The 25,164-nt window shown below is 53.0% G+C and overlaps 3 protein-coding genes across 5 annotated transcripts; 1 reads left to right on the top strand and 2 right to left on the bottom strand.

The window, feature by feature from the left end:
- Nucleotides 1-734: 734 nt before the first annotated feature.
- RRAD (RRAD, Ras related glycolysis inhibitor and calcium channel regulator) lies at nt 735-10,681 on the bottom strand. Of its 3 annotated transcripts, XM_030299063.1 has the most exons (7): nt 10,494-10,681; nt 10,192-10,237; nt 7,321-7,462; nt 3,289-3,679; nt 2,573-2,646; nt 2,235-2,439; nt 735-1,389 (listed from the first exon to the last, which is right to left on the bottom strand). In XM_030299063.1, the coding sequence occupies exons 3-7, from the start codon at nt 7,420-7,422 to the stop codon at nt 1,112-1,114; spliced, it is 1,050 nt and encodes a 349-aa protein (XP_030154923.1). In that variant the 5' UTR covers nt 7,423-7,462; nt 10,192-10,237; nt 10,494-10,681; the 3' UTR covers nt 735-1,111. The 3 variants fall into 3 exon arrangements, with proteins under 3 accessions (XP_030154923.1, XP_030154924.1, XP_030154925.1); XM_030299064.1 differs by lacking the exons at nt 7,321-7,462; nt 10,192-10,237; nt 10,494-10,681 and adding an exon at nt 3,912-4,024; XM_030299065.1 differs by lacking the exons at nt 7,321-7,462; nt 10,192-10,237; nt 10,494-10,681 and adding an exon at nt 3,916-4,024.
- On the bottom strand, nt 9,522-11,750 carry CIAO2B (cytosolic iron-sulfur assembly component 2B). The gene is made up of 5 exons (XM_030299066.1): nt 11,291-11,750; nt 11,058-11,137; nt 10,688-10,813; nt 10,192-10,237; nt 9,522-9,739 (listed from the first exon to the last, which is right to left on the bottom strand). Exons 1-5 carry the CDS (start codon nt 11,460-11,462, stop codon nt 9,642-9,644), a joined length of 522 nt encoding a protein of 173 aa, XP_030154926.1. The 5' UTR covers nt 11,463-11,750; the 3' UTR covers nt 9,522-9,641.
- Nucleotides 11,751-12,567: 817 nt separating this feature from the next.
- On the top strand, nt 12,568-24,340 carry CES2 (carboxylesterase 2). The gene is made up of 12 exons (XM_030299145.2): nt 12,568-12,733; nt 18,138-18,342; nt 19,242-19,383; nt 20,193-20,326; nt 20,407-20,665; nt 20,985-21,083; nt 21,346-21,486; nt 21,604-21,678; nt 21,928-22,072; nt 22,501-22,638; nt 23,166-23,238; nt 23,646-24,340. Exons 1-12 carry the CDS (start codon nt 12,661-12,663, stop codon nt 23,830-23,832), a joined length of 1,671 nt encoding a protein of 556 aa, XP_030155005.1. The 5' UTR covers nt 12,568-12,660; the 3' UTR covers nt 23,833-24,340.
- Nucleotides 24,341-25,164: the final 824 nt, after the last annotated feature.

Below are 25,164 nucleotides of genomic sequence, written 5' to 3'. Positions count from 1 at the left end.
AAAGTCCCAGCAGTCACCTGTGCCTGGTGTGGGTGGTGGGGAGACAGGCACACTGCCAGCTATCAGCAAACAGGCACACGTTCCCACACCAATGCAAGGCCTCTCATTCCGGGCAGGGAGGGTTCCAGGGAGCTGTTCCTGCCAACACCACATTAGCCAGTGCTAAGCTTGGGATGCTCTGGCCTGGCCCCTCCCAGAGGAGAGAAGAGTGAGGCCCTCCCTTTCTCAGTATCCCAGCCTCAGACACTAGCCTCCTTCTCTCCCAGCCAGGGAGTCTCAGAAGTCTTCCACAGCTACCCCACTTAAGCAACTTTCCAGCCACTCTCAGCAGGGAGCAGGACGGAGACACCAGCCCAGGACCCAGCCAGACCCAGGGCTCTTGTTTGCCCATGAGACCTGGGGCAGGGCATGGTACCTCAGACAGCCTCAGTTTCCCTGACCCACAGTGGAGAGATTGAACCTTTAATCAGCTGGGCATTGCTAGGCCCCAGTGCAAGAGAAAAATCTGGATAACAAGCTGGGAGGGGCTATTATCTCCTCCTGCTGCTTGGATCCCCAACCAGGCCACAACCACACCTGCCGCTCTGATTCAGCTGAATATATCAGAGCTCAAATATTAGGATAATCAAGGCCACACACCAGGGAAGGGCAGTGAGGCCCTATCCCTTAACCTCAAGAACACTTCCTCCTCCTACAACCCCCTACTGGGAGGAAATACAGAGTTAACAGCCCTGATCTATCAGGAAATAGTCTTTATTACAAAAATTTGCATGTAAACAAATAACCACTGCACTGAACAGCCTCCCTCCAGAGCATGCACACCCCAAGTGTGGAGAAAGATAGAGTCTTTTCCTCACACAGAGGCCTGCCCCACGGGCTGGGCTCAGGCTGCTGCTTGGGACACACACTGGCCTGTACACACATTGCTGTGGGCCCAGCCCTTGATGGTCACTGGGAGCTGCCCCCCTGGGCAGCACTGTCTGTCTGTCCGTAACCATGAGGTGGGGTACGCCCAGAGTCCGAGCCAGCCCTGAGGCACCTAGGGCAGTTGGCTGGGCCAGCCCACCAATCCACCCACGTGTATGCACAACACAGTATGTGCCTGTGGAGTCTAGAGCACGGAGAGATCGTGGCAGGACTTGGACTTGGCGCGAAAGGCCATCTTGCGGCTGTTGCGTGCTACAATGCGGCCCAAGAAACGCTTTGCCTTCTTGCCAAGGCTCTCTCGCCGCCGGGTACCCGCCTGTCGACGTGCATTGGCCTCTTTGCTGTCCCTGCGCAGGCGTATCTGGCGCACGACACCCTCAAACAGGGCCTGGACATTATGGTGCAGCGCTGCTGAGGTCTCAATAAACTTGCAGTCGAAGACCACGGCACACGCCCGGCCCTCTGGTGGGGAAAGGCACATTCTGGTTAAACAAAGCGTGGGTGGGTGAGAAGTCCACTCAAATCCTGGTCACCCCATTGCAGCTGCCACTCAGGAATCTCAGGGTCAGGGAAGGGGGATCCCTGGGTGGTCCCCAGAAACATAGAACGCAGCTCCTGTACAGAGGATCCAGGGCATTGCTGGGTCACCCAACTGGTAGAATGTGCCCACGTTTAAGGAGTTCACAAAGGCCCACAAAAGGAAACTCATTTATTGAAATAATTTGAAGTCAGATATTGAAATAGAAATGCTACAGTACTCAACACAAGAGAATGAGAACCTTGTTGAGCAGCTTAGTGCTTCATGGTTTGGTGTTATATACCAGTGAAACTAGAAGGAGAATGTCACCAAGTCACTGCTAGGTTCCTCTGAGGGGCTCAGTTCTGGGGGGGTCACAGAGGAGAATGCTGAGCCCAAGAGGGGAGAATCCTCCCCAGGCACAAGCCCATGCCAAGACTGGTCCTGGCCCCAAATCCACTCTGTGACCTCCTATCCCAGTTCTCTGCGCTCTCCTCACCCATTGTCTGTCAGGCCAGGGCCAAAAGGGACAGGAGACGAGGACCCTGTGGTGGCCCAGCTCAGTGCTCAGCAGCTTCCACCTCGCCTCGTGCGTTTGGTCCTTTCCCCAGCCCTCTTGGACCTTTGAGAGTCCAGTGGGAGGGCAGCAGTTTTCTCTCTCTCCCCCTCAAGTTTTTTTCCTGAACATTTTTAGCCACTCATGATCCCCAGGGACTTGAGCTGAGCCAAGACTGAATGGACCACAGCCCAGTTAGGATGTTCCTCCCTTTCCGACCCGCTCCCTGCTCACCATCCAAGGAGACCTCTCGAGAGCGCACCAGGTCGCTCTTGTTGCCCACTAGGATAATGGGCACATCGTCCGTCTGCCGTGCCCGCCGCAGCTGGACTCGCAGCTCTGAGGCCTTCTCGAAGCTTTCCTTATCTGTCACTGAGTACACGATGACGTATGCATCGCCCATAGCCATGCAATGACCAGGTAGCCAGCGGCCACTATCCTGGGGAACACATATATACACATATCTACCCAATAATTCTCATGCCCCCAGGCTACAAGGCTGCCACTATCAGCAGGCCTCTATCCCCTGGGTCACGCTCCCACCCTGCCCTGGGTCTCAGCCTGCAGCCTACCTGCTCCCAGATGTCATAGACCATGAGTGATGCCTCCTCTCCATCCACTATGATGGACCGATCATATGTGTGCCCTAGGAAGGAGACTAGTAGTCAGGTTACCTGCTGGCTGCAAGAAGCCACCCTCCCACACCATGTCCCAGGTTTACTGTTCTGGCCACCCCTTCCAACTCCACTCCAGAGCCCCCCTAACCTTTCCCTCCACTTATGGCCACTATGTGACAACAGAAATAACAGGGCTGGGAAGTGGGAAGTAGAGGGCCTTCCTGATCCTCACCTAGACACCTCTTCCCCAAGCTACCAATGTCCTGGGTGGCCAATCCTGATGTCTTGGCCCCAAGGTAGCTCCGACCACAGTGGCGTGAGTTAAAATAGTGACTGTCATATTCTTAGAGCCTTTGTCACCCAGGGCTCTCTCCGAGAAACTCCCTCTGGTTGTGTTCCTGTCAGCCCTGGCAGGGAGGGATGCCCCATTCCTATCCTAAGAGTTGTCTCAGGTATGGGTCTTCTACTCCGGGCATCTCTCCCTCTAGCAAGAGCTGGAGGTCCCCTCTCTCTTAATTTCCCCAACCATGAAACGGGTCAGTAGAAGCATGGTTCTGAAAATGCCTTCAGAATCCCACGGTATGTGCGGCTTTTAATCCAGTTCCCCAGCCCTGTAGCCCTCAGTCCCAACCCTGGCATCTCCCCTCCCTTGAATAGTCCCAGCCCCTCACCTGCGGCCTCTGCTTCAGGCCCATCCTCTACACCACCGAAGATTCGCGCCAGAGCGCTCTTGCCCACGCCAGGCGCCCCCAGCAGCAGCACCTTGTAGACGCTCTCGTCTGAGTCACTGCCCCCTGAGCTGAGCGACTCGGAGGAGCCCTCGTGCCATTCGAGCGTCGCACCCTGGGCCCCGGTCCTGGTCCCGGTCCCGGCCGCTGCCAGAGCGCCCGGAGCCAGCGCCGCCTGCAGGTCCCGCTCGTCCACCGGCATGCTTCGGCGGTGCAGCGGGGGCGCCGGGCCCCAGGGTGTGCTGCCCCGACGGCGCTCGCGCTCCCGGCCCCCGCCGCGGTTCCCGCCCGCTCCGCTGCCGCCGCCATTCAGAGTCATCGCGCCCGACGCCGTCTGGGGAACGGGAGTGGGGAAGGCAGGGTAAGCCGTGGTGTACAGGGTGTGGGAGGCCGGACCCCTGGCGCGCCTGCCCTATCCCCGGCTCAGGCAGGACGCTGGAGCCGAGGACCTGCCGCAGTCCCCTCCCGGCCGTGAAGGCGCTCTGACTCTGAGCCACTCTCCCGACTCGTCCATCCGCACCCCGGACGGTGCGACCACCCGCACCCTGCTACACCAGGACACTCACCCACCCGCACACGGACACGGTCAGAACTAGGTTCCAGGCCCCGATACAGTCCACTCGCAGACCCTGGCTCGGACACCCGACGCTGCTGCAGCCTTCGCCTCCTCAGTCCGCTCTGGGCCCCGGGCTCCAGAGCTGTCTATTTAAGCGTCTGCCCGCCCCCGCCCCCGCCCCCACCCCCCGCGCTCGCCCACGTCCCCGCTGCTGCGGGGGATGACGTGTCCGTCCCCTCCCCCTCGGGGGAATCCCCCACCCCCTCCCAGGACCTCGCACCCACCGAGACCCCGCCCCACCAGACTGGGCAGACAAAGCCTGGGTCTGAGCGTTTGTGGTGGGAGGCAGGGAAGGAGGCAGAAGGAATGGGGGTAGGTTGAATGGTGCGGGGGAGGGGTTTGAAGTTGGGGATACCATCGTGGGTGGGGGTCAAGGGGGAAAACCGGAAGGGCCCACTGTGCCAACTCCCCTCTGGGGAAAAATTAGTTCTGGCCCTTTAACAGTGAACTCTCCCTTTGCTCTCCCCCAGCCCTGGCCTGTTGCCCAAACAAGCAGACCAATACAGGCTGGAAAGACTTGACCCTTCTCTGCTCAGGACACCCACTCCCCACCCTCCCATATCTGAGCTAAAACATAAGGGTCCTAAATCTGGACCTCTGGTCTTAGCACCAAGTCCTCTCTACTCCCCTCCCTGTCCTGGGGAGCTGAAGGTTCTACCTGATGCGCCTCCCCTTCAGGGTGTGGGCTAGTGTCAAAATGTGAGCCCCTGGGGGCACATGGAGAGCTGTTTGGGGGAGGGAGTCAGGGAAGGGAGGTGCTCTGGCAGTGCTTTGCAGGTAGAGGTGCATACTTGATTCTGGGGGAAGGAATACAAGCCCAGAGAAGGGAAAGGATGAACTCAGCACCACCTTACCTCCCAGCACCCTCCAGACAGCTGCCAACAACTCTGCTAAAAATACCTGGCCCTGGCCCTTCTGCTCCTGGCCTTTCCGTTCCTGGTCGTTCTGCTCCTAGGCTGGAGGTTGCCCAAAGTTGGGGAAATACTGGCAGATAGGTGTCAGATGGCGGCAAGAGTGGATGGGGTGGGTGGGACTGGACCAGAGTCAGGGCTGTATCCAGCCACTTTAAGTCTTCAATGGCTCTCTCCTTCCCTCTAGCCCCATAAGGACCTACTGTTCAGGGTATATAACAGGATCTGGAAGTTCAGACTCCCATCTAGGAGGGGCAAGGGGTAGAGCACCCTTGGGGCAGGGCTGGGGGGATGGAATTAGCCACCACTTGATGCCACCACTGCCCAGAGCTCACCCCCTCCTTAGACCTAGGGTGGGGGCCAGGGCAGAGGGGAGATGTCATGGGGAAGCTTGGTTTCTAGACCTGGCTCTGCCTCCAGATTCCTGGGTCTTGCTTCCTCTCCCAGCCTCAGGGTGCCCAGCTATAAAATGATCTGTTCCCCCCTTGCTCATGTCTAGGGTGTATGAGATTGGGAGCAGGCCGGCTATGAGGTACTTTGTGACAGGGATCTGCTATCAGACTCTGACGTTTGATTGTGATGAGTGTAGCTGGGGTGGGGCACCCATTCAGGGCTCAGGTGACATCACGGATGGATGGATGGATCCTAGTGGGCTGTTGTAGGTTGCCATGGAGACCTGGGTGGGGTTCTCTGGCTGCTGTATTAGTTTCCTTGGCAACATGGAAGAGGGCCTTGGAGTGAGGAGGGCCTGGCTAAGTAAGTAAGAGAGGGTTTGTGAGGGCCTCTCTGATCTTGAGGTCCCCAAAGTAGGCAAGGGCTAGACTGAGGGGTGGCCTGCCCACTTGTGTCTTTCCCATGGTCCTGGGGTCTTGGAGGCCTTGGCAACCCTATACTGGCTCTGGCTTCCTGGATGAGGTCCAGTGGCAAGAGGGAGTTGTGGTTTGAACCTCCCGTCAGGACGCAAGTCTCAAGAGCCAGCAAAACACTTCCCATCAGGAATCCTGGATGGACTGCTTATGGCACTCCTACCCACCTCACACATGACCTTGCCACTGAAAATAACCCCTGCATGTCCAGCACAGGGTAGGTATGTGGGGGTAGCTGTGACCCTTCCCAGCAGGGAGCCATGCAAGGAATTAGGGCTGGGTTTCCCCTCAAGTAACCTGAACTCTTGACTTCAGCAGTGTTTCTTCATTGCCAAGGGAACTGCATCCACATTAGGCCAGTCAGGCCCCAAGCATTCCCCCAACAGGCCAGACACACCACAAGCCTAGGTATGGCCAGGGGCCCCAGGAACCAAGAGCAGGACATGACTCTGAGACACCCCCACTCCCACCTCCTGGTCCTCTCAGCTCTCTGGGCTGAGTTTGGCTGTCCAGAAGGAGCAAACTGAGTCCGGAACACACCTAGGACAGCCCAGACTTCAAATCTCAGCTCTGCCACTTGCTAGCTATTTCACCTCTGTTCATTTATCTTGAGTGAGCCTCAGCTTCCTCCATGTAGAACAGGGATAATGTCTTCATGGGTGTTGTTATAAGATACAAATAACGTGAAATGCAAAAGTAAAGTGGTTGGCATAGGTCTGGCATGTAGTCGTATCTCAATAGGAACACTTTTACCATTCTTGTGTGGACAGGACAGGTTGAGTCAATCTGTGGCCCTCTCCTGCTTGTTCTTTCCTGCTTCTGTTCTGTTCTCTCCAAAATAGTGATCTGCCCAGAAGAGGGGCAATGCAGATACCCTCCCCCTCTCCCCCATACCCACCTTCCCTCTGTGGGACCCACACCTTTCCCCCTCCTTCCAGTAGCAAAAGGTCATAAAGGGAACTTGGTTGGGTTCCAGTATCCCCAGCCCTCCTCACACAACAGCCCCCATGTCCCAGTTCCTTTGTTCTAAGGCTCAATTCATTCATTCATCCCATTGGCCTGTACTAATTACCTACTATGTGTCAGGCCCTTTGCTGTGGGCATGACAATAAGCACAAACTGACATAGCTGGGCATGTTCATACATGTTATCTAATCCCTGGGTCAATCTCACCAGCTATTTGTTGTTCCCAAGCCTGAGAAGTCACAGTCCAGAAATAGAAGAGCAAGATACACCTGACAGAGGGCTTCAGAGACCTAAAACTCCACCCCTATCTCATACCCATGTATAACAGCTGGAGTTCCAGAAAGTTGCCTGGGCACTAGCCCAAGGATTCACAGATGGTGTCTCTGCAGGCAGCAGCCAGGGGCCACGAACAGATGAGTCAAGACTGACAAGGGGACTATCTGATATGCCAGCTGTGACATGAGCAGCTTGATGTCCCTTGCCCACCATGGCGTGGCTGCCAGGAGGGCCAGTTGAATGACTCAGTGACACCTGCCTCCCCAGTGACTTCCCACCCCCAAGCCGAACAGGCACCACAGAAACCTTAGATTGGGGTTGTCAGTACAGAGGTACATACATGGTAAAACCTACATCTGGGTACAGGTGGTCGGGGACACTCCCTGGGCCTGAGGGACCCTGGTTGGACACCATGCCTCTCTGGAGCGCTGAGGTTCTTCATCCATGGAAAGGGGCGGGAGGTACAGTGCCTGGAAAATTACCTGAAATAGGTGCAGATCCATTTTAAATCTTCACAGAGCAGTCCCAAGTGATTGTCACAACTATGCCCACGTTACACATGAAGAATCTGGGCAATGTGGGCTGATGACTTCACCTCTCTAAGCATGAGCAGCCAGATCTTGGTTACTGGGTGATGAAGCCACTCTCTCCTAGAATTGGGGACTGAGGGGGTGGGGCAGGCACAGGCCCTTCCATTCAGGCAACAGTACCCCTTGCCAATTGAGCAGTACCTGCTAAACTGCTTAGGTTCCTTTTTACTCCCTGGCTGAGGTCTTGGGGAGTAAATAATTTATTTCAGAAGCTTGTTTCCTCACCTATGAAATAAGGATAATAAAGGGTAGCAACTGCTACACAGGGCTGGGTGGAGGACTGACGGACTAGGTAGTATATGCAAAGCCCTCAGCCAATGCCCACTCTCAGGTCAGGCTCAGCGTTGTCAGCAGACCCTCAACAGATTTTTGAAGAGCCTCTGGAAATCTCTGCCCACAATCACACCTCAGCTTTCGCAGGGATGAAGCGGACATGCTCTTTAATATCCCCACTTATCCCCAGAGAAAGAAACTGAGGCAGGAAATCAGGGCATTACAGTTCCTAACTAGCTGATCCCAGATCTAAGCCCCGGGGTCTGTCCTGGTGACCATCTGTGCTCTGGGCACAGGGCTGAGGGAGGCAGAGGCCCCAGACCTCAGCACCTGAAGTAACACACATCTGTGGGGTTGCTGATGGAGAGGGTACTTCAGGTTCCTTTCCACAGAGAAACCTGTTGTCACTGCCCTGACAAGGGAACCAGAGCAAGTGTCACCAACAGTGAGACAAGCAGGGATCACACAGCTACTGGTGGATGCTAAAGGACACATACAACACTCTTGGGCAAGGTTCTCATTAATAAACTCAGACCTGAACTCAATCAACTTCTAGTTTATAAGAAACATAGCAGACAACGGAGCAAATCAGACTGTGGAACTTCTTCAGGACAACTCACCTGACTTAGAAAAAGTCAGTGTCAATAAAGATTAAAAGATAAGGAGTGGAGAGACAGTTCTAGAAGAGGCTATAGAGATAACCATTGCAATGCATGAAACTTCACTGGAGCCTGATTAAAAAAAAAAAAAAAACACAACAACTATGAATGACATTTTGGGGAAATTCATAAATGATTGGATATTAGACAGTATTAGGGAATTTTTCATTTTTTGGCCAGATAACAGTATTGTGGTTATACAGGATTACTCTTAGGAGACCAGGATGAAGTACTTAGACGTGAAGGTCATGTGTCTGCAGTTGACTCTTAAATACAGTTATATTATACATACACACCTAAAGCCAACGTTGCAACATGTTAACAACTGTTGAATTGATGGGTATACTCGTGTGTTCACTACACTACTCTTTCAATTTTTTTTGTATACTTCCAACTTGTCCTAGAAATCAACCATTAGAAGAAATTTTAAAAATGAACTGCATCTTGGGGTGCCTGGGCGGTTCAGTTGGTTAAGCATCCAACTTCGGTTCAGGTCATGATCTGGCTCACGGTTTATGAGTTCGAGCCCCCATGTCGGGCTCTGTGCTGACAGCTCAGAGCCTGGAGCCCGCTTCAGATTCTGTGTCTCCCTCTCGACCCTCCCCCACTCACAGTCTGTCTCTTTCTCGCTCTCTCAAAAATAAGCAGACATTAAAAAAATGTTTTTAATGAATTGCATTTCATCAACCCAGCCTGTATAGAAACTTGCACTCATGGGGCACCTGGGTGGCTCGGTCAGTTGAGCATCCGACTTCGGCTCAGGTCATGATCTCGCGGTCTGTGAGTTCGAGCCCTGTGTCAGGCTCTGTGCTGACAGCTCAGAGCCTGGAGCCTGCTTCTGATTCTGTGTCTCCCTCTCTCTCTGCTCCTCCCTGACTCATGCTCTGTCTCTCTCTGTCTCAGAAATAAATAAACATTAAAAAAAAAAAAAAAGAAAGAAAGAAACTTGCACTCATAATCACCATCTCCTCTCAAACCCTGAAGGACCCCATCAAGGTGAAAAAGAATCTGAGACGTGCTGGGAAATGAATATAAATTAAGGATTTATTACAAAATGCAAAATGTTAGTTTCTCATTGTCAGTGATCCAAGAAAACAAGGCCATGAGCCCTGGGTGTGGCTGGGGGCAAAAAACCAGGTTTAGGAGCGGGCTGACAGGCACTGGTTCACAACCTCCAACAGGTGGGTATTCTCTAGGGCAGCTGCCACCCGTTCCTTATCCGCAAGCTGCTTGTTCACTGGATAGGAAGGAATAGAGGAGGATCAAAGCCAGGCTCTGGCCAGCCTGCCGGCCAACCCGACTTCTAAGCCTTTGTATGCATATACACACTCGCACCAACCTACTGTCACCTCCTTCCCAGGACCCAGAGCTTTGACCAAGCTACCCAAACCACGTGAACCCACACCTATCCCACCCTATTGAGATCCCTTCCACCTGGCTGCTCATGTCTGTTGCCTCATGTACTATAAAGTCTGGCACACCCTGGTCCTGTGTACTTAGGAGAGGAAAAGGGCAGGGATGGAAGAATGTGGTAAGCACAGGAGACTTAAGTCAGGCCAGCTTCACTCTAGGTTGCCACCTCCAATGAGGAGTCACCCACCCAGTTGGCCTCCTTCCATCTTGCCTTACAACCCACCATGGCAAGGGGGAAGCCACAGGGCCAATGCCTCAACATCAGCCCACACTTACCTGCGTGTTCTGAGGCATGGGTCCCTGGTGTAATGTGCACGTCCATCTGGGAGGGAGACAGGTGAGGCCTGAGCACTCATCCCTGTCTACTCCCTTGTCCCCTCTCCCCCATTCACCACCTTCCACTGATCCTATGTCCTAATCATGACTGTGGACTCTGGACCTTCCATTATGCCCCACACCCACCCACAGCCGGTCCATCATCTCTTTCCAAAGAACTGGCTGACTGCTGTTGATTTAAAGGGTTGCTTGTGCCCCATCCCTGCTCCAAATCTATCTACTTCCCTTCCTGCCAAACTCACTATTTTTCTGCACTTTTCAGCTCAGGCCGTTATACTTGTTGTCCCATTCAAGTGTAAAGGCTCCTCCCAGTTTCATCTCTGCTTGTTGGGATCCTGGCTGGCCTCACTTTGATGTCCATGTTCATGCTCTCCATGTCCTCCTCAGTAGCAGAAGCTCACCCCTGTTCCACCCCTGGGCCCCAGTTCCAATTCACCTTGAAACGCTGGGGAAGAGATCGAAGAAGCTTGACTTTGATGGACAGGCCAATAAGGGTGGCCATGCTGCAGTGTGGAATGGTGGGTGTGAAGGCCACGGCCACCGTGCTCTCGGGGTCGCTCACCTGGTTGAGGTAATGAGATCTCAGGAGGAGGCCCTCCCTCCTCCTTAGTGTGTTGCTTCAAGCAAATCGTCTAACTTCTACAGGCCTCAGTTTCCTCATCCATAAAATGGGCACAGCAATCCCCCCCTTCCCAAGATCCCCTGAGGAGTCCGTGAGCTGAGAGAAGGCCAGCCTCCTGGTGGCCTGCTGGGCTTTTCTGACTCTCCCGAACAACCTGCCCCCTCAGACGCTGGGAACGACTCACCTGAACCCGGACTTGCTCGACTACATTCAATTCTTCCAGCGTCAGTGGATGTTCCGGGTCATTGATGGAGCGAATCAAATGTGGCAAGTGAAGGAAAAGGGAGTCTGCCCCTTGACCCACTCAGAACCCTCCGCCGGGAATGCCTGGCCCTGATACAGCTCTACCAACTACTGGACACTTCAGCCCCCTCCCAGGGCCCCGCGAACGCGCCCGCGCTTAGCAGCGGCGGATATCGAAGATCTCGCGCGCGTCGATGCTGTCTGGAACCTGCTCGTCCTCCTCGCCCGCGGTCACCGGCCGCTCCCCAGAGCGCTCGTAGATGAGGGGGTTAGCGTTCTCCAAGAGGCCGCCCCCCACCCCGCCGCCCCCCACCATCGCGAAACCGCTGCCGGCCGCAGTAGGCATGCACTTCCGCTCTTACCGGAGCACTTCCGGGGGACGGTTAGGGGGCGTGGCGTGGCGACGGGGTCGCAGGAGGGACATGCAGCACCAACCGTTCTAGCTCTGGGGTTTGAGGGGAGCCGTGGCCTCGGTTCACTCTGTGCGCTAACCCGGAGGAATGCAGTCCGCTGGGCAAATACACAGAGAAGCCACTCGAGAGGTGTTGGCCGTTCGAGCCCGCAGGGTGCTGGACGGCGGAGGCCACGGCTGACTCTCGGGGACACTAAAGACCGGCCTGGAGTAGCTTCAGGCACCACTTCCTCCAGAAAGTCTGCCTTTCAGGCTGGGCGGGCGCTCCCGTACCAAATGCCCTCTGTGCTGGCACCGTTTACTGCGTTTCGGAACCTCCCAATGACGCGCCTGCACCCCCCCACCCCATTCCACCTAGGGCCCGGGAGTGCCCTGCCGAGTCCCCAGCACAGGGACTAACAGGCGCTCTTTAAATGTTTGTCAAATAGATAAATGACCTTGAGCTCGATCTTGGCGGGTAGGGGAGGGAGGGGTGGAAAGCTGTGGGATTGGGTTGGGGTTGTCTTTACGATAATGCCACAGTCATGCGTGCACTTCAAAAGGTAGGTGCTGACTGAATAGAGAGGAGGTCCACGGAGACCCTCAGATCAGGGACAATAAGGCCATGAGGGACCTTGAGATGGACCCAGAAACTGAGTCCTGAAAGCAAGAAGGAGCTTTTCAGGATGGGCAGTCACACCTCTCTGACTTTCCTCATGCACTTCCCTTCACCGTGAACAAAGATCACTCCCATTTCTCCATCTGTGGGAATCCTGACCATGCACCTCCTCAAGGAATCTCTTCTGGGTCCCCCAATCACAGGTTATTGCTCCCACTCTCTGGCACCCTTATCAGGTCTGTGACTATAAGGACAGTGAATGCAGTGACTCCAGGTTTGAGGAGAGAGTCGTTGGTATCGTGGAGGTATTGTGGAGGATGCCCAAGGAGGACGGAGCCAAGGGGAAGTGGCCATGTCAGTGCCTGCCTGTCACTGGTTTTTGCGTGTTCAGCAGGCTCTCCTGCCTTTCCCTTCCCAGCTAGCCCCGCCTACTTCCAGCCTAGGTCAAACTCCGTGCCCTGCCGGAGGCACTCACAGAACTGCAGCCTCTGGGCTGTCTTTGGGTGAAAACAGCAGTTGTGCACTGGGTAGACCATGCGACTGGACCTACTTCGCGGGTGTCTGAACGCCGTGGTCTGTGGACTCCTGCTTCTCGTCCTGGGCCAGGGTGAGGCTTCCTTGAGGGGTGGCAAGGGACGGGGTCGCACTTGCCAGATTCTGCAGAGTCAGGACCTGAGGCTGCAGGAGGGAAGGTCCCAGAGAGGTGGGAACGGGTGGAGAACCACAGTGAAGGAAACTTGCACCAGACTGAATGCTGGAGCGATTGTCCGGAAACCGGGGGGTGGGCCCTCACAGGCACAGAGAGAGTTGGGGCTGTCTGAGCATACAACACCAGTGATGCAAGTAGGGCCAGGAGCTCTGAGCAGCGCCTGGTGACGCAGGCGGGGCTGGGGGTGGGGGCATCATTTGGGATGTTTCCTTCTTAGTGTTTGTGGTGGAGCCGGCGCTGCCCCCGAAGAAAAATACCAGTAATAATATTCCTGATGCGGTTTGGCTTTGAGTGTTGTGCCCTTGGCCAGAAGAGCGTCCTGGCACCCACTGAAGACCCCTCTAAAGGGGCCCCAGGCAAGGTTACTGGCCCTTGGGGAATCTGGCTATACAAGCCCAAGCCCCCTGCCTCTGCATCCTAAAGAGGCTGTCTGTTTCCTCTTCACCCCATGCACCCACCTGGAGTGAGGGCACCTCTTGGCCTCAGAGCAAAGGTGTCACAGAGCACTTTGTGTCAGCTTCAGGTTACCAGTAGTTTAGGCTATTCTGGCACCATGCCTCGGTGTCTGCAGCTCCTGTGCCCCCTCTGGCCAGTGTGATCCTCTCACCCAAAACGGCCCCACCTGTGAGACCTGACTGTCCTCCCTCTTCCCAGTTGAATCTGCCCTGGAGACATCCACATTAATCCCTTCCCCACGGCCCACCCCACTTCCACCCTTACTAGCTGCTCACCAGGCTCTCAGCGGTCACCAAGACCTTCCAGCAGGACGATTAAAAGTGTTAATATTTTGGATAGGACCCACTTTCAAGAAGAAATAATAGACAAGCCAGAAGAGGGCATAGGTGATATGTCTGACCCTCTCCTGTCCCATCCGGCCCTGGCTCCCTCAAGGTCCCCAGGGCTTTTTACACACTGCTCAGTTTACCGAAGAATGGATTTGTGCACACATCCTTGGTTTTCACCTAAATGATCACAAATTCCCTCCCTTTCTGGCACCCAGCTTTTCTACTTCCTGACACAGGGGATGACTTCCCTATACCTGTACATGGTAGAGCTTCCTCATACTGTTGCGTAGAACGGTTTCTCTTCAAGGATCCTTGATGTAACTGGCCTCTGATCAGGGACATTTCAGCATTGTGTCCTTTGCTATGACAACATTCAGGCATTGGAGGCCAGTGGCCTCAGTGAATTACATGGACAGATATCGCACCTGGCAAGGAACTGTGTGTGTGTAGGCAGCATGTTACTGAGGAGAGGGGTGGGCCTTTGACTTGGAAAAACATTGCTCAGTTGCCCTCTGTGGAACCTGTGAGTGCTCACTCTGATCTTATCCACATGATACGGCATCAAGCATATTGATCCATGCTGATATGATAAATGATCTGGGTAGAGGTAGGCAGGCAAGCTGGGAAGGGAAAGGTGGGTCTGGCAGGAGAGCCTGACTGAACATGCAAAAACCAGTGACAGGCAGGCACTCGCATGGCCACTTCCCCTCGGCCCAGGCCCCCTTGGGCATCCTCCACAATACCAACAACCCTCTCTTCAAACCTGGAGTCACTGCATTCAATGTCCTTCTGAAAGAAGAGTGGAAGGACACTCCTTTCACTCTTTGATAAGGGTGTTGGGGGCTCAAGAGTGGAAGCAATAAACTGTGATTGGGAAACCCAGGAGAGCTTCCTTGTGGAGGTGCACGGTCAGGATTCCCACAGATGGAGAAATGGGAACGACCTTTGTTCAGGGTAAAGGGAAGTGCATGAGAAAAGACAGGGAGGTGTGACTGCCCATCCTGAAGCTCCTCCTTGCTTTCAGGACTCAGTTTCTGGGTCCACCTTCAAGGTCCCTCATCCCCTGTTGTCTCTGATCTGTAGGTGGTATAAATCCCCAGAGTTGTCTTTTGGGTTTGTTTTTTCCCCTTTTATTATGGAACCAGGTTCAGATTGGCCAAGTTCTGCAGAAGCAGAACCTGAACCTGCCGTAGGGAAAGCTCCAGGGAGTCAGGAGCCAGTGAAGTTAACACCAGGAGTATGGGGAGCCTGACTGGATACCTCCCTGTACCCCAAGGTACAAAGTCAGGGCTGCCTGCAGCCACACAGCATCAAAGGGCTTCCAGTCTCTGGTAGAATAATATAACAAATCTGCTGTATCCATAATCTACCTTCAGTAATTATGACCTGAGCAACCTGGTTTTGTCTAGACTACCACCTCTCCCTCGCACCATTATTTGAAGCAAATCCCAGATATTACATCACGTGTAGATTTTTTATCTCCTATTAAAAGAAAAGGAATATATAGACATAAAACAATGTCATGATTTTTTTAAAGATTTTTTAATTTTTTAAATTTTTTTCAATGTTTTTTTTTTAATTTTTTTTCAACGTTTATTTATTTTGGGGACAGAGAGAGACAGAGCATGAACGGGGGAGGGGCAGAGAGAGAGGGAGACACAGAATCGGAAACAGGCTCCAGGCTCCGAGCCATCAGCCCAGAGCCTGACGCGGGGCTCGAACTCACGGACCGCGAGATCGTGACCTGGCTGAAGTCGGACGCTTAACCGACTGCGCCACCCAGGCGCCCCTCAATGTTTATTTTTGAGAGAGAGACAGAGTGTGAGCAGGTGAGGGGCAGAGAGAGAGGGAGACACAGAATCTGAGGCAGGCTCCAAGCTCTGAGCTGTCAGCACAGAGCCCGACACAGAGCCCAAACTCACAACCTGCGAGATCATGACCTGAGCTGAAGTCGAATGCTTAACTGATTGAGACATCCAGGTTACCCAAGATTTTATTTTTCAGTAATCTCTATACCCAACATGGGGCTCAGACTTACAACCCTGAGGTCAAGAGTTACATGTTTTAACGACTGAGCCAGCCAGGAGCCCCCAATATCATGATTTCTTAATGCAATCAAGCATCTAGCCAAATGTTCTTATTTTGTATTATCTCATAAATGGTATTTACATATTTTTTTTAAATCAGGATTCAAATAAGGTCCATACTTTGGAAATTGGTAGACGTGTTTCTTATAACAGTGTTGAGACATGATTCACATAGCATACCATTCACCCATTTAAGTGTACAATTCAATGGTTTTTAGTATATTCACAGAGTTCACCACATCAATTCCTCCTTTCCTCCAACTTGAGCCCTAGGCAACCATCAGTCTGCTTTATGTTTCTATGGATATGCCAATTCTTGGCATTTTGTATAACTGAAAGCATCCAATATGTGATCCTTTGTGATTGACTTTTTTCACCGAGCATGAGGTTTTCAAGGTTCATCTATGCTGTAGCATGCTCAGTACTTTTTTCTTTGTAGTGCTGAATGATATTCCAACATGTAGATATGATACATTTTATTGATCCATTTAACAGTTGATGGACATTTAGACTGTTTCCACTTTTTGGCTATTATAAGTAATCCTGCTATGAGCATTCATGTGCAAGTTTTTGTGTGGACATATGTCTTCAATTCTCTTGGGTTTATAGCTAGGAGTAGAATTTCTGGGTCATATGGTAACTCCATGTTTTACTCTTTCAAGTACTGCCAGATATTTTTCCAAAGCATATACACCACTTTATCTCCTCACCAGCAATATGTGAAGGTTCCAGTTTTTCTACATCCTTACTAACATTTGTTATTATTAGTCTTTAAAAAAAAAAAGTTTTATTTCTTTAAGTAATCTCTACACCCCACGTGGGGCTTGAACTCATGACCCCAAGATAAAGCGTCATATGCTCCTCTGACTGAGACAGCCAGGAGCCCCATTATCCATCTTTTTTTATGTGAATCTCTTTTAATCTTCAGCATCTTCCTCTGCTTCTCTTTTATTTTCTTTATAATTTCGTTGTTACATTGAAGAAACCAATTTAGTTGTTCTGGAGAGGATCCCAGAGTTTGGCCTTCGTTGATTATATCCATATGGTGTCTTTTAACTATTTCTCTGTCCCCAGTATGCTTGTCAACTTGTATTCATGCATTTATATTCTCAAGGCTTGACCAGATTTCAATTTTACGTTCTGCTTTGTCATGTTTTGGGGCAAGACTACTTCACATAGCGCTATGGACTCTTCCAATAGAAAACACACATTGTCTGATTGTCTTGCTTTTTGTGACAAAGTAAGTTGTTGACGTCACAGTGAGATTTCAATGAGCGTTTCTCTTAGCACGAGTGAGGTGAACACTTCTTCGTGTGTGTATGAGCCATTTATTTGTATTCCTTACTCTGTCTGAACATATTGTCTCATCATTTCCTATTCTTTCACCAAGTACATGCAGCTGGCATATTTCTTACTCATTTGTAGAAATTCTACAATTTATGATGTTAAGTATATCAGCTTGGGGACACCTGGGTGGCTCAGTCAGCTGAATGTCCGACTGCGGCTCAAATCATGATCTGACAGTTCGTGAGTTCAAGCCCCACACCGGGCTCTCTGCTGTCAGCGTAGAGCCTGCTTTGGATCCTATGTCCCACCCACCACCACCACCACCCCCCGCCCCTTCCTCGCTCACACGTTCTCTCTGAAAAATGAATAAACATTTATTAAACAAAAAAAAAGAATATCAGCTTGGCCCCTTGTGTTAGGTGACTTTCAGTCACTTCCTCCCGTCCCTGATCCCCACAGTAGGAGAGGTTGTACTCCCCTCATAACATCATCACTTTGTTTGAAGGATGCTTGCTTTTTTTTTTTTAACTTTTTATTTATTTATTTTAGAGAGAGAGAGAGAACGAGCAGGGGAAGGACGGGGGGGGGGGGCAGAGGATCTGAAGCGTGCTCTGTGCTGACAGCAGAGTCCGATCTGGGGCTTGATCTAACAAACTGAGAGATCATGACCTAAGCCGAAGTTGGACGCTTAACCGACCGAGCCACCCAGGTGCACCTGTTCTAAGGATGCTTTCTCTATGTCATTTCTTGCCACCTAGAGCATGAGATCCTTAAGCACAGGAGCCTTGGGTGTCCAACTGCCACAGTTCTACTGCCTCACTGTCAGCAGAAAGGACACTCTCACCCCTTCAAGCTTATGTGACCATATGTTTGAAGCTCCTGGAGGTCACCAGGTGCTAAGTCCCAAGGAGCCTCACTGAGTGTGGTAGAAAAGGCCAGGGCCAGACCCAGCAAGGACAGTGGGGGGGGGGGGGGGGGGGGGGAGAGTAGACACACAAAGGTTAAAGGCAGGACATTTGTAAAGCAAGTGTTTATAAGTCAGAGTCCCTTGAGCTGAAGACCAGAAGGAGAGGGCAACATTAGTAGCCTGGGAGGGCAACTAATTGGTAGACTCAACCCTGATGTCCACTTCTCTGCTCACAGGCCAGGACTCTGCCAGCCCCATCCGGACCACACACACGGGGCAGGTGCGGGGGAGCCTCATCCACGTGAAAGGCACTGATGTGGGGGTCCACACCTTCCTGGGAATTCCCTTTGCTAAACCGCCTCTAGGACCACTGCGATTTGCACCCCCTGAGCCCCCTGAATCTTGGAGTGGTGTAAAGGACGGGACCTCCCACCCAGCTATGTAAGCAGGGAGTCCAAGGAACTCCAGTCCCTGGGGTGGAGGGTACTCTGGGCCGGGTTACAGTTGTCATTTCATCTAAGCCTCCACAGCCAGTCTCCCCTCTGAGTTTGATGGGTCCTCACGTGCATTTTTTCCACGAGCATGCAGAGGCTTGGAAGGGCAAAGTAACTTTCCCAGGCTCGGGGCTTGGCACTTAAGGGGCATTAGCTCCAAGTGCTGAAGGGATGAGCAGAGATACAGATGTGCCTAGGTTCTAGTTATGTCAAGTGTTCTCTGCCACCAGGGAAGGTGTCTCTGGGAGAGGTTGAGTTGGCTCCATGAACCCTATGGGAGCCCCTGACTCCAGCAGCAGATACTGTAGATCCCTGAGGAGTAGAGGACCCCCACTGTGTGCAGTTACCGTGCCAGTGGCAGGGCCAACTGCCGTGGGCCAAAGGGCTTGCGTATGTTCTTGCTACTGGAAACCATGTTGGAGTGATGAGGTTCCCTGACAGTCTGACTTGAGATGAGGGATGCCCCACTGCTCTTCTCGTGAGAAATTAATATCCACTCATGCAGGCAGCACATGTGTGTGGGCTACTCCCCTGCTCCCGGCCTGAGTACAGGAAGACAGTGGTGCCTACCAACACATGCAACCCATGGGTCTCAGAGAGACCCCCAAAAGTCAAGATTTCCCAGCCTCAGGAGGATTGGTATCCAAGGCCCTTACAACCTTGAGGCCTCCCTGGAAGACTGGGCTCAATCACAGCTTCCCCAGAGCCTGTGGCCTGTAACTTGGTGCAGAGGGGATTTAGGGAAGGACCATGAGTGAGCAAGTTCTCAGGGGAGGTGGGACTGAGGGAGGCTGGGAGAAAATGTGGGCCCAGGATCTCATTTTGACCGTGGTACGGCCCCACTAGGTGTCTGCAGAACATCACTATCACAAATGAGATATTTCTGAAACTGCTGAATGTGACCTTGCCTTTCACCTCCATGTCTGAAGACTGCCTGTACCTCAGCATTTACACACCGGCCCACGCCAGGGAAGGCTCCAATCTGCCCGTGAGTGCCAGGCCCTAGCTGGCTGGGGTATGGGAGGACATTTCTTCTGCAAGAAGATCAGAAAGAACAAGATCAGACTGGGCACTGCTGCAGCGTGGACCCTGTTGAGAAGCCTCCCACTAGTGGGTCCAAGGGAGTGCTTCTTACTCAGCATTAATGGCTGACCCTTGGGCATGGGGTCATAGAACCCTGACTGCTCCCGGAGGTCACAAGCTGTGGCCCTGGGCTGGACCCAAGGCTCACCCAACCAACTCATGCCCAGGAGACCCACTCGGGTGCTGTATCTGTTGGGCTTATGAGAATGGAGAAACTTTTGTTTGTTTACTTATCTACTTTTGAGAGAAAGAGAGAGAGAGAGGGGAGCAGAGAGAGAGAGGCAAAGAGAAAATCCCAAGCAGGCTCTGTGCTGTCATTGCAGAGCCTGATGCGTGGCTTGAACCCACGAACTGCAAGATCATGACCTGAGCCAAAGTCAAGAGTCAACACTTAACTGACTGAGCCACGCAGGAACCCTGAGAGTGGAGAAACTTTTAATTAATGTGCATGTGGGATGATGCCCCTTTTCTTTCCACATCAGAGAGAGTTCTGGGAGAAATGGAGCCAGGAGGAGAGGGCCCCAAAATATCAGAAGCCAAATTTTCCTGATAGAAATTGGGTCACCCTCAGCCCAGGTCATGAAGACACCACCCTGCCCTGCCTGCATTCTATCTATGTGGTTAGGCAGACAGAGCCAAAGTGGTGGTTAGTCTAGGTAGCAGCCCCAGTGGCTGGATGGGAGCCACATGGTGTCTGTGCTTTAATTTCCCCAGGTGTTGGTGTGGATCCACGGTGGTGGGTTTACGGTCGGCATGGCTTCCATGTATGATGGCTCTGCACTGGCGGCCTTTGAGGACCTGGTGGTGGTCATTATTCAGTACCGCCTGGGTGTACTGGGCTTCTTCAGGTGAGCCTGGGGTTGGGCAGGGCAATGCCGGCTGAGTGAAGCCAGGACAGCCCCATAATCCCTGTCCCTGCCACTCTCAGCACTGGAGACAAGCATGCAACCGGCAACTGGGGCTACCTGGATCAAGTGGCTGCGCTACGCTGGGTCCAGCAAAATATTGCCTATTTTGGAGGAGACCCTGGCCGTGTCACCATTTCTGGCGAGTCTGCAGGTGGCACAAGTGTGTCCTCACATGTCTTGTCCCCCATGTCCAAAGGACTCTTCCATGGTGCCATCATGGAGAGTGGTGTGGCTCTATTGCCCAGCCTCATTGATAGCTCATCTGATGTGGTCTCCACGGTGAGTACCCCCAACTGTGGGAAGCTGCCTCATCTTTTACCTCTCAGCCTCCATTACTCTGTTAAATGAGGACAACGAGGACTACCCTGCCATCAGAGCACCTGGGAAACCGCCACCTCTCCGGGGATGGCGGAGGGGCTCAGGGATCAGAATCCACAGAACTCTGCCATTGCAGAGGCTGAGCATGTTCTATGGCCCGCAAAACTGCTGCCCTAGTACCTGTGAGATTTGTGGTGCACCTGCCCCCAGCTGGGACCTTAGACAAATCATTCACCCTTGCCTGGAAGGATGAGCCAGCCCCTGCCTGGTCTCTTTACAGATGGTGGCAAACATGTCTGCCTGTGGCCAGATTGACTCAGAGGCACTGGTGGACTGCCTGAGGGGCAAGAGTGAAGAGGAGATTCTGGCCATTAATAAGGTCAGGCTGAGTGGATGCATGTATGGAGGAAAAGGACTGACAGGTGTGGGGAACACATCCCTTTCATTCCCTGGGCAAGTTATTCCATCTCCACACATTGGTGTGCTCACAGTCTTGAGCGGGAAGTTGAGGCCAGGCCATGCTAAGCCAGCTGTAGGACCTCCTGAGGGAGAGAGTATGGGTGTCCTGGATGAGCTGGGAAGGAGTGACTGGGATCCAAAAGCCATCAGAAAAAGGGACTTGACTTTGTGGGCCCTCTCAGCCCTTCAGGATCATCCCTGGCGTGGTGGATGGGACCTTCCTGCCCAGGCACCCCCACGAGCTGCTGGCCTCTGCCGACTTTCAACCTGTCCCCAGCATCATTGGTGTCAACAACGATGAGTACGGTTGGCTCATCTCCTCGGTGAGGCTCAGCCCCAAGCTCCCAGGTGCCAGGAGTCCTTTGGGGAGCAGGGCTCTGGGCTTCATAGCTCTATCTAGGCCCATCCTACCCTCAACTTGAGATTCCCCCACTATCCAGGCCTCGGACATCTCTGACACCCAGAAGGACAGAGAGACTGTGAAGGCTGTTCTGCGGAATATGTTGGCAATGTTGGTGAGGCTTCTGGGGTCCTGCCCCAATGAAGAGGGCCTTTACTCCAGTCCAGAGGCAGGGAAGACCTATCCCCAAGATATCGTGTCCATGCATTGTCTCCCGTGAGCAAAGGCTGGGTCACCCTGGAGCTAGGCCCCTTCCTTGCATTCCCTAGACCATTCCAGGATCCGTCTGCCCAGCCCGGACCCTGCTGCCTCCCTGCTGCCACCAGCCCACCTAACCTGACTATTTCTGATCCACCTGGGGTAGGTGTTGCCTCCTCAGTCTGTTGACATATTGATGGAGGAGTACTTAGGGGACAGTGCAGACCCACAGACCCTCCAGGTCCAGTTCCATGAGATGATGGGGGACTATATCTTCGTGATCCCTGCACTCCAAGTAGCCAGTTTTCAACGTGAGTACATCTGTAACTAAAGCCAGACCAATAAGGGGGCAGCTCAGAGCTGTAGGTCCCTGGCAAGGTCTATTGGTGTCCAGGTCCCAACTCATGTCTATTTATTGGGCCCATAGGTGCCAGGCACGTGATGTCCCTTGTTTCAGTAAATCCTCATGGCTAACCTAAGAGACATTCCTCATTTTACAGATGAGGAAACTGAGGTTCAGTGACCTTCAGTGACGTACCTAAAACCACACACAATTTGAATCCAGGTCACAATTTGAACTCAGGTCCTTCCCACTGCTCTTGCTCCAGCCAGTGGCTCCCTCACCCCATTGTTCAGATTCCAACCAGCATTGGACCTAGCTCTCTTGTCACCATGGGTAATGCAGGACGGCCCCAGGGAAGGGACAGCCATATCACGGCCTGTCCACCTCACCCTCTAGGTGTGCATGCCCCCGTCTACTTCTATGAGTTCCAACATCGGCCCAGCTTCTTCAAGGACACCAAGCCGCCCCACGTGAGGGCAGACCATGGTGATGAGATATTCTTTGTCTTCGGAACTGCCTTCTGGAAAGGCTATGGTAAGTGTTCCTGGGTGGGGTCCCTCAGAGACCCCTCATTCTCAGAATGCGGGACAGGGCCTTGGCTGGGTCCCTGAGTGAGGGTGATAGCCCTCACTGTAGAGATGAGAGAGAGGAAAGAATCAGGTGCCCAAATCTTACAGCTAGAAAGGCTGAGCTAGAATTGGAGTCCAAGACTCTCCAGGCTGGGGCCTTCTCTCCCTCCACCTCTCCCCACTTCAACCATGGATGCCTGGCATGGGTGCAGAGGAGGGTGTTTGAAAGGCATATTTGTTTCTTAAATGATTTTGCAATGTCAGAAGGAAGAAGGGAGCCTTCTAGAACAGAGATGAGCCTAGTTTGGGCGGGGAGAGGGCCTGGCTTCCAAGGGCTTCGGGGAGAGTGGGCAGAGAGCCAAGCCTGGGAGGGCAGGGGAGCATCCAGGGAAAAGTTGCACACAGGCTGGCGAGTAAGGTGGGGGCTGACCCGTGTGCTGGGCCGGGGTTGGCGCTCGCTCACCTGGACCCTTGTCCTCTTGCTCCCTATAGTTGAAGTCACTGAGGAGGAAGAGCTGTTGAGCAGGAAGATAATGAAGTACTGGGCTAACTTTGCTCGAAATGGGTGAGCTGGCACGCCCCACCTCAACCTTCAGGGGCTGCGGAGGCTTGAACCATTCAAGGTCCCCCTTTTCTGTTGTGTCTTATTAGCTTACATGTTTCCTTAATTGCATGGTGGTTCCTTCCCTAGCTTCAGGAGCCTGGGAGGGGCCTTGTGGGTGCTGAGCGCTCAGTCCATCTCCAGGGGCCTCCCTCTGACAGGAAGGGAAAAAACAGCCCAGGTTGCCCAGGTGGAGCTGACACTCTAGTGGGAGGTAGTTTCTTTCCTAAGTCTAGAAACATCCCCCTGTCATTCCCCAAGCCCACCCAGCTTATTTGGTACCTTGCCTGACTCCAGTTGGGGTGCCAGGTCTGGGCTCAGCAGGGCTCAGAGTGACTCTCCCCTGCCCTGCTGGGAGGGCATGTCTACAGGAACCCCAACGGCAAGGGGCTGCCCCACTGGCCTGTGTTCGACCAGGAAGAGCAATACTTACAGCTGAACTTGCAGCCTGCGGTGGGCCGAGCCCTGAAGTCCCACAGGCTCCAGTTCTGGACAAAGACCCTACCCCAGAAGATACAGGAGCTAAAGGAGGCGGAGGAAAATCACACAGAGCTGTAACTCCCTGTTACATCCCTGTCTAGGGTGAGAGGGTGGAGGGGTGCATTTGGGTGCAGGTGGGAGTCTACCGCATATGCTCATACACACCCACTGAGGAGCTAGTCGCTTCTGCCTTCGTTCACATAGCCATTCACGCATGATTCAAGCCAGCCAGCCCGCAAACATTTATTAAGGGCCTACCGCATATCACTTGCCAAGCCCCCCATACATCCTCTCATGTTAGACATACTCAGTGAATGAAGCCCGGGATGGGCAAACCCCGATGGAAGTGCACACCCCACTGAGCCTGGGGCCCCACCCCCTCTTCCTCACCTCTACCCCATCCCCACCCTCCCTCCCCCTTCCCTTTGAAGGAGGGTGCTTTGGGAAATGTTAACCACACCTGGCTCTCAACAAGCCCCACATGCTCTCCTAAGTAGAAAATCTGGATGCCAGGAGCCCAGGAGCTCCGAGATCTTGACCACCGAGGCCACCAGCTACTGTGAATGTAAAAGTCCCTGCCCCACCCATTGTCCCCTAGACTAAATGTCATCTATTACTGACATTTAAACACAACACTCAAGGGGCGCCTGGATGGCTCAGTCAGTTAAGCGTCTGACTTCGGCTCAGGTCATGATCTCATGGTTCATGGGTCTGAGCCCCATGTCAGGTGCTACGCTGACAGCTCGGAGTCTGGAGCCTGCTTTGGATTCTGTGCCTCCCTCTCTCTCTGCCCCTTCCCCTCTCACTCTCTCTCTCCATCTTAAAAATAAATAAACATTTAAACACAGCATTCACTCACTCTTATCTGTGTTCCACAGAGGTGACCAACTCCATTTTTTGTAAGAAGAAGGCCTGAGCTTGTCCATGCGGCCCATGGAACCTGGGCCAGGTGTGCAGTGTCCAGGAGAACTGGGTGGGTCCCTCAGCCATCCACCTCCCGAAATTTGCCTTTATTTTCAGTGGTGCTGTGACACCCAAACTTTACAGGATTGTAGCACATCCATGAAGATGTTTATCTGTGAGATGTTTCCTGGAAGTAGGATTGAGGGGCCAGAAAGCCCAGGAGAAGAGACTCTTGTACCCAGACTTCCAAAGGCCTCTCTATCCAAGGAGGGGCTCCTCTTACCTTTTAGAATTCTCCTTGCCAACCCCCCCCCACCCCCACTGAACATCCCCCAACTCACTCTGAGCATCCACATGATCAGTTTTCCTGCGTACCCCATTGCTTTCCCTAAACTTTTCTTTCCCTCACCTTACTCACCCCCCGAAAGAAACCCTGTCTTATATGGTATTTGATCTCAGTGTGCAAAAATACCAAATTGTGTTCACTCTGCCTCTTTGTTTCACCAA

Source organism: Lynx canadensis, chromosome E2 (assembly GCF_007474595.2).
Source record: "Lynx canadensis isolate LIC74 chromosome E2, mLynCan4.pri.v2, whole genome shotgun sequence".
Taxonomy (NCBI): domain Eukaryota; kingdom Metazoa; phylum Chordata; class Mammalia; order Carnivora; family Felidae; genus Lynx; species Lynx canadensis.
Note: the sequence above shows the minus strand (reverse complement) of the source record. Positions and strands in the feature narration are given on the sequence as shown.